This window comes from Eurypyga helias, unplaced genomic scaffold (genome assembly GCF_000690775.1).
Source record: "Eurypyga helias isolate BGI_N326 unplaced genomic scaffold, ASM69077v1 scaffold20633, whole genome shotgun sequence".
In the NCBI taxonomy this organism is placed as follows: Eukaryota; Metazoa; Chordata; class Aves; order Eurypygiformes; family Eurypygidae; genus Eurypyga; species Eurypyga helias.
In genome coordinates this window covers 2,537-11,301 of record NW_010243362.1, presented here as the reverse complement: position 1 = coordinate 11,301, position 8,765 = coordinate 2,537, and the positions used below count along the sequence as shown (strand labels likewise).

Below are 8,765 nucleotides of genomic sequence, written 5' to 3'. Positions count from 1 at the left end.
CCAATTCAGAGACAAGGATGTCACGTGGCACAGCGTCAAAAGCTTTGCACAATTCCAGGTAGATTGAGACTTTCTTTCTTACACGCCTAAGAAACCACACCCAGTGCAAAAATAACCGGAGGCGGAATCTCCCGGAGGCAGCCACAACCGCCCTTCCCAACTCGTACCTGTGATGTGACGGTGCATGGGTGACCACTGCAGGGCTTAATGGGATACAGAACAGCGTGTCCACAGCCTCTGGGAAGTCTCGCGGGGTGATCCTGAGCCGCCCACTTCTGTGGCTCACGCCAAGCAGGGCGATGGGCTGGCAGAGTGCTGGGGATAACGCCGACAACCTGCCACGGCCTCGTGGTTTACTAATTGGAAATACCCTCAGCACTTCACCAGGAGATGAGAGACTGTCATCCAAATCTGACCCGCAGCGTAGCCCCCAACCCCTGTTAGGGCAACGTTATTACCAAAGCCTCTAATTTCCATTTTAATTTGGGATGGCTGCAGTGATTCCCAGCTCTCCGATCTATACCTGCGGCAAGGATGACGGCGCTACTCGTGCTGTAGCTGCTAACTGCCACAAAAGTTGCAGTTTGAGATATTAAGGGAAGCCAAAACATCACATTGGTTTAATTTGGCATCTACTGTGACTACACTGTGAGCTGGAAAAAGCAACAGCTGAGGAGATGCTTCACCACCAGCTGAGAAATCCCTGCAGGATTAAAAGAACCGAGAGCCAGACAGGATGGGCAGAAGGTTAAAAAGAATCTCAATCTCAGTTTTCACTTGCAGTTTAGAAACCCAGAAAGACACAAGTAAACATCCAGCGGGTCATCAACAGCCACGGCATGATCCAGCCTCGGTCCCACGACACGTGGGGAACAACGGTGGTGGTGTTTCCTCCTTGGGTCCCAAAGGACTTTCCTGGAACAACTCTTCCCTCCAGACTCAGCCCAAACAAGTTGGTGTCATAAGAAAACTGTTACTGAGCGAGCCTGGCTGCCGCCTGCAGGTAAGGTGCTTAGCCCTCTCAGCAAGTCCCTCCTGCATGCACCAATCAGCAGCACCTCTTAAAAGAGATTAAAAAAAAATAACCCAACTTTAGGACCTACCAGAGAGGTAACATAAATGAGAGGGGGAAAAGGAATGATGACATAACTAGGAAGTTGTCATTTTATTCTCGGTTGTTTGAGAAGTCTTTTGTTTTAACACTGGAAACTTGGATTTTACCATTTTATTATTTCACCAGCTCAGGCAACGTTAAATAAGCAACCTAACAAGGGATATGAATGTGAACCACGAGGGAAGGTTTTCACCCCAGGTTACCAGAAGGTGCACTTTCTTAATGCATATTTATCTGTAACGACATGCATTTTGGGCTGGGGCAGCTTTTCTTGAAAGATAACAACACAAAACTTTCATCCTATCAACCGCAGGGACGAATCCCACAATAAACATCTCTAGGGCTTCCCTGAGCTTCTTGGCAATTTCACATTTCTGATACTTTAACCACAAAAATCAAAATTCTAAACAGAAAATCCCCCAAAAGAGCAGGATCTCGGTATTTTTTTTCCTGTCCAGCTCTGCATGACGCGGCACAGCATAAAACCCCAACAGACAAAAACCACAGGGGTGCGGGGGGCACCTCACCAAGAGCTGAACACCAAAGTGATGTGCTGGTCACCATTAAAGTGCATTCGGTTCCACCTCAGCTCTCCAGCCCTGGGCTCACGCTACTTTCCCTCTCCCTCCCATCGCGCTGGCTGGGGGAGCACGAGACCTTGCCGGCAGCAGGCATGCAACCGTTTGCTCTCAGGTGTTAGTTCACAGCACCAAGGATGCTGAGAGCCCCGAGTCAGCTCAGCGCCACATCAGACGGCGGATTTTGTAACGTTTGCTGTCGTTCAGAGGAGGAATTTGTTCTCATCACAGCGCTCAGACTTGCCACAGGGACATCAGGGAGCTCCATCCCCTCAGTACCACGTACCCTGTGGGTTACTGCCTTCAGACAGCACGTAACGACTCATCTGGAAGGTGGATGATGATTTTGCTCATACAAATGTCACCCTGAAGGTTTAAACCGCCTACTGACGGAGCTGCAGTCGCGCCTGCTGAAGCCAAAGGATTCCAGCACGACACTAAGCAGCGCACGGGCTCAGGGCTGGCTCCCGCTGCCAACCTCTGGAGAGGCTCCAGCACTGAGAGAGAAACTCAGAGGGGGGGAGAATAAAAATAAAACTCTCAAAACCCAAGGCAGAGCCCAGCTTTCCTGTTGCCTTTCACGTGTGGGTCTACACTACAGGGATCCACTGCACGGCTACAGGGGGGAACGTGCCCTCGTCGTACTTCGGGCACCACCAGCTCTGCCTCTTATTGCACATAAAACCAACAGAGCGGCCACAGTGGCTCAGAGCAAGTGGAGAAATATTGTTCTGGGACCAGCCATCCGGAGGGAAGCACCCTTGGACGTGCAGAGAGACCTGCTTCATGCTTGGGCTTGAAAACGAGACGTGGTGACACCCCAGGGGAACACTACGGTAGGAGCAGGCTCACCTTCAGCGGGGAAGGAGCATAGGCAAAGTCAACCCTGATCTGGCAACAGTGTCGTCACTGCAGGTGTTGAGCCAAAGCCTGCTGATGTTCATGGGAAGGTAGGAACCGGCTGCGGCGCCTCTAATTAGTCCTGAGATCGCTGGGGACTGAATTTGCCTCCAGGTAGAGCGCACAGGTCTCTCCAGCCTTGTCCCTTGGCATTAGGCTGTCATCACTTGAGTTATTAACACAGAGGCAGGATCCAGCATTCCCAGGGCAGGAACACAGACGTCCGTTTCCGAGGGCATCACCTCCAAATCCCTTTGCAGTCAGTGGAGACAGGTGCTCCCGAGTAATACTGTATCATCCCAGCATGGGCCTCTAAAACAGGACAGATGAATCACACTCCAGAAGTATCTGTTTCTCTTCACTGACTGCAAAGAGAGCCTGGCTAGATCAACTGGAGATGCCTTTGGGCCAGAGACAGGTAAAATTAGGCAAGATTAATCCCACTCAAGGAGCGAGAGCTACAGCCTCAAACATAGTGACAGTCTAACAGATCACCCCAGGAGACATTACAACTCCAAGCCAGTGCTACATGTTGCCTGAGCCCACGGAGAAGAGGAACTGCTGCCTCATAAATACTATTTACACCAGTTTGCTTAAATTAAAATGAGTTTCTTGGGGGGAGGTAGAAGAGAAAGAGACAGATACTTCCTACTGCGGGAGCTAAAGGTATCGTCCTTCCCGGCCACCTTCGCCCCTGTCAGTTGTAGGACAGGTACTGGATTAACCGCGGAGGCATGTTTAGCTTGGCGATCTTCTCCAGTGCCCGCTGCCCGGCGGCTTTCCTCACCGTAACTCTGCAGAGTTGTGACAAACTCAGAGGCGTTTCTGAAAGGAGAAACAGAGGATCCACAGTTAGGGCTGCAGCTCAGCTAGCGGCTGGTCTTCCAACAGAGCACAGACCTCCTGGGAGGGTGACACCTGGCATCGTCACCGAAGCAATCGCGAGCCTGGCTCTGCTTAAAAATCCTTGCTCTCCCAAGGAAGGCACCGCAGAGCCTCTCTCAAAGCTCATCCCGATGCAAATCCCACCAGAAACAGTGAGCACAGCTACAGTGTGCTTCCCCAGCTCCCTTCCTCGCCTGCATCCCCCAAAGGCCAACAGTGCCCACGGGATCACCAGCTCTGATCCGCTGGGGCTATCCAAGACTTTCAGATTTCCCCCAGTGATGCTGTATTAAGCCTCAGCAACACTTTATATAGGAACAAAACCTGTTTCTGACACTTCCTCTACCGCTCCATTTCTCCATCGGAGGATTGCATTAACCCTTTTCACTCAGCACTCTGCTGAGAGCTCCAAGAAAACTCCCAAGCCCTTCCAGACAGCCCGCAGCCTCCATGCTGGGTGTCGATGCTCGTGCGTGGACGTAGAGTGACCATCCAGCATGTTGCTCTGGATGCAGTCATTCCTAAGAAGCTGCTATCCCTACCCCCACAGCCTCAGCAAGCACCAGCCTCCAAGATCTGCGTCTGTCCTGGATCTAGTCCCCAGTTTAATGATACAAATCAAAAGAGGAAAAAACCCAACAATAAAGCCAGCAGAGTTTTCACAACAGCTTGTGCTGAAAGGCAACTACACGTGTGGCTTTGCCAGCTGGGGTCAGTGGGCAGTAAACTCTGGTGAGACATAAGGAGTATTTCTGGGCAGGTAGGATTCAATCTCTCCTCCCAGACCAGCACACTTCGCTGCTCTCTAAGAATAGAGAGCAATGAGTAACTTGGAGGAGAGACGGGAGAAGTCAGGGGGAGAGGGAATTACAAGGTGCTCACCACACAAAGGACTGCAAAGCCAGAAAATGTTCATCTTCTATAAGGAAGAGATTTTTCTTTCGCTAAGGAAGAAATTCTTTATGACGAGGGCGGTGAGACACCGGAGCAGGCTGCCCAAAGACATTGTGGATGCTCTGTTATTACAAGTGTTCAAGGACAGGTTGGACGAGGCAACCTGACCTAGAGGAAGATGCCCCTGTTGGTTGGACTAAATGATCTTTAAGGTCCCTTCCAACCCAAACCATTCCATGATTCTATGATGTTTAGGATCATCTAGTGCAGCAGCAGCCTGCAAATGCTCAGAAGGGTCTGTGAATTACTCCCCTGAGGCCCTTGACGTGTTACCAAGACAAAGATTGATTTAAAGCCAAACCTCAGTCAAATGTCTCCTCCAAAATCCGACAGCCAGCAGAGCGAAAGTTTAACGTGTTCCCTGCCCCAAACAAAATGAGTTTTCACCTGGGTGATTCCCTTGACCTGGCAATGCACCAAAGCATAAACACTATTGCTGACACACAAGAGGGACTTGAATACAGTGAGGGCATAATTTGGACCACTTTACCACTGTCATTCAACCACAATTAAGCGGAGCTAGACTCCAGCCAGCTGGTGTACATTTGCCACCAAGAACTTCACCTTCCCGAGAAGATGATCAGGGATCTACACACCAAAGTGGACTGAGAATCGTGATCTGGTGCAATGGAGTTGGCAGTCCCTGAATTCCTGGGGCAGGGGGTCCTATCTGACTTACTTTCATAATACTCAAAGCACTTTGCTGTGGGACTGCTGCTCCAGGTGTAATCCGACGGCTTCTTTCCTCGGTTGTCCCTTGCATAAATGTTTCCTCCAAATTCAATCAGCATCTCCACCAGATCTACGTTTTTCACTTTTGCTGCATGGTGGAGGGCCGTCTCGTGAAGTTTAGCAGCATTCACATTCGCCCCTGAGAGCAGAAAGAAAAACAAACCTGTTGATGAAACTCATTTGACCCAAACATAGGGAGTGGTTTGAGTGGAGAAAAAAATGCTGTTAATACACGCACGAGCAGCCAGAACAAGATCCAAACAAATCAGCACAAACAGGAAACCAGACTGCGGAACAAGATCTCGGTGCTGGCAGCACACGTGTTTTCTTCTCTGGTTTTATGTTTTCCTTGCAGAGAACGGATTTTAGTCCATGTTCCTGGGTAAATAAACGGCTGAGTGTGAAGTTCAGAACGGCTTCCTGAATCTGTGCTGTCCAAGAGCCATTCCCAGCCATCTCAATGGAGTATTCCTACTCGAGACAAACAGTGACAAGTTTGTTAACTACTTTAACAGAAACACCCCAGCCCCGTGAGATGTTGCAGCTCACCATCAGACACTCCTGCAGTTGTAGTTAGGTGTAGACCAAGTTGTAGTTAGGTTGTAGATCAAGGTGTTTCTGCTGAGAAAGTTTGGCTTTCAACAGCAAAAGGACCTGCTCATACCCCCACGGCTGTTTGCGTTTTATCCACTGACTTGTTCAGCTGGAGGGAGATGAGCCTCCCTGACTCCAAATAACTGACTTTTAGATATGTGTGGCCACACTGACCTCCCCAGCCATTAACGAGGAGAAGTAGAAGCTGCTGGGGAATTAATTAATGGGTGCCCAAGACAAGGGAACAAACTTAAATGCTTCATTCTTAGACGACTAATATTCAATCAAGCAAATCTCCACTCCTGGGCCAAATCTCCTCCTGGTAAGCACAGGCAAAGACAAGAATTCCAAATCCAAAGTTAGCAGCAAAAAAAAAAAAAGAGGTGGGATGTGAAACCTGGAGCACAGAACATTGACTTGAATATCCAGCAAACTCCACCGGGCATAACGCTGACCAGATCTCCCTGAGGTGTGAAGTGACTTCACCTCTGCTTTTCTGCACAACATCAAACCCTAACAAATCTCCTTGACACCTATCCAAAACCATACGACCGTGCTAGCAAAGCTGAAAACACACACATCCGTTGATGCCACTTTTGGGAAGAAGTTGAAACGTTGCTCTAGGGGGCTGAATTTGCTCTAGGAGGCTGAATTTTATTTTAATAAGAGACGGAATGTCACTGAGAACATCAAAAACTGCATACTGATGGGCATTCACAGAAAAAAATGCTTAAGTATTAAGCTTTGCTAAGGTAAAGGCAAAACCTTTCACCTCTGTCATCTGCATTATGCTACGAATGGATCAGCTCTTCGACAAGAACGCCACTGCGGAGCACCGAAGGAAACGCTGCGCACAGACACAACCATCTCCTGCCCACCCAGAAGCCAACCCTGTGGCTGCCTTACCTGCCTTCAGCAGCAACTTCGCACAATCCAGATGCTCCCTGGCACAGGCCACGTGTAGGGGAGTCCCAAAGTGGCAGTCGTGAGCCTCCAAGTTCGCACCGACGTCGATGAGGAGCTGCACACACTCGGAGCTGCCTTTAGAAAGGGGAGATCCGAGTCAAAAGAAAGAATCCAGCTCAAATGGGAGCCCATGGCATGCTGAGACCAGCCTGACCCGCAAACAGCCTGTTTCATATCTGGGGTGAGGGCTGCAGAGCAGAAATGCTCGTGAGCCGACACAATACACCGCAGGACCACGACGAGGGCACATGAAATAGTCACTGAGCTAACAGGTCTTGCAGGGAATCAGGTCAAACAAACCTGAATTCCAGGGTTTGCACTAAAGTGCCTGTTGTTCGTGAAGCTGGTTGTATCATTGATCCTGCCTGGGGTGGATTAAATCACCTTCAAGGCCACCCCAGCTTTATTTTTTTCAACGCTAATAATACGACTTAACAGAAAGCAGGCAGTCATCATCAACAGGCCTTAGGAAAAAGGTCTAACAAGGAAAAGCTAAGCAAAAGCTCACAGCTACATATTTAAGTAACTACCTGTTTGCCAAAAATGCTGTCTCCCACAGCCTTCAGAGTCGAAGGGAAACTCTGTCCAGGACAGCACATAACAAAACCAGTGAAGGGGAGGAGAGAGGAGGGATCACATCTTACAAAGAGGAAACTGAGGCACAAAACAATTAAGAGATTTGGTCACAACCATCTAACAGGGACATTGCCACTCTCACATCCAGATTTTTCTGCTGTTGCACCCATGCAAGTGGAAGTTCAGAGGAGGAATTACACTTAAATACCCCTCTGCCACTCCCCCTGCCTCTGCTGCTATCACAGCCACCCCGATGCTTGCTCCTGCTCCGTAACCCAGATCCAAACGTCCAGAAGAGGCTTGAGTAGAGGACAGGCCGGGGAATAGAGAGCAGCTGACACACACTAGCTGGGACATTATTTTGGCCCCTGCAGCTTTCTCTTATTCCCTGGGCAGACCCTCCAGCTGGAAAAGGCTGTGCAAGGGACAAGGAGCAGTACAGGCAGCAGCACTGCCCAAGAGTCCTGGCACCTTCTTCCCACCTGACAGCTTCCCCAGCAGCTCTGAACAACCAGGAGGGGTCTGAGACAGGACAGGACAGGACAGTCTTGTGACTTAATGAGAACAATTCACCCCATCCCAGCTTGGATCATAGGGAAAAAATAAAAGGATAAAAGCACCCGACACAAGAGATAGATAGCAATGGGTTTAAATTGAAAGCGGGGAGATGGAGATGGGACATCAGGAAGGAATTCTTCCCGCAGAGGGTGGGGAGGCATTGGGACAGGTTCCCAGAGAAGCTGTGGATGCCCCATCCCTGAGAGTGTCCAAGGGCAGGCTGGATGAGGCTGTGAGCAACCTGGTCTATGGAAGGTGTCCCTGCCCATGGCAGGGGGGTTGGACCTGGATGGTCTTTAAGGTCCCTTCCACCCCAAACCAGCCTGTGATTCTATGGCTTTATTCACCTGATAACCACAGTGCTTTGCATTCTGCATTCAAAGGGAGCTGCACTCACGTAAGGCTGATATATTAGCGAGCTGTAATGGTCTGATGAGCAACAACAGCTTACAGTCAATTTAAGATACTTGGCAGCTGCTTTGGTTGTTGTTGCTGGGTTTTTCCAAGCGGCAGGTAACTGTGCAAAGGCGACAGCTCACAGGCTCACCATTCATGCAGGCTTCGTGGAGAGGAGATGCCGTGTAAAGGGGAGGGTTCACCTTGGCGCCATGGGATAGCAGCACTTTCACACACTCTATGCTCCCCGAGGCACAGGCGTCGCAGAGCGGAGTGCTGCCATCAATATTTCTGGCATCCACCTTCAAGGCAGAAAAATATGTCAGGTACCCACAGGCTGCTGTGTGGCAGTACCCTCTTGCCTATGTTTTCACTTCTTTTAACCCTAGAAATATTCCAGACTCGATAAAGAGTTGGTTGCTACTTCCAGCAGCCTGGGTTGCACCATTCCCATCACTCCCAAGGCACAGATGTACATTAATGTCACAAGTTTAGGGTCTTATTTCCATCAT

At 49.7% G+C, this 8,765-nt stretch overlaps 1 protein-coding gene across 1 annotated transcript in view; it reads right to left on the bottom strand.

Moving 5' to 3' along the window:
- Positions 1–3,254: 3,254 nt before the first annotated feature.
- The window catches only part of ASB13 (ankyrin repeat and SOCS box containing 13), a gene marked incomplete at its 5' end in the record, with an annotated part of 6,348 nt that continues 837 nt past the window's right edge, over positions 3,255–8,765 (bottom strand). Inside the window, 4 exons of the mRNA XM_010149396.1 lie at positions 3,255–3,417; positions 5,111–5,302; positions 6,664–6,798; positions 8,405–8,555. Coding sequence (XP_010147698.1) covers positions 3,290–3,417; positions 5,111–5,302; positions 6,664–6,798; positions 8,405–8,555 — 606 coding nt within the window. The remainder of the gene's footprint in view (positions 3,418–5,110; positions 5,303–6,663; positions 6,799–8,404; positions 8,556–8,765) is intronic.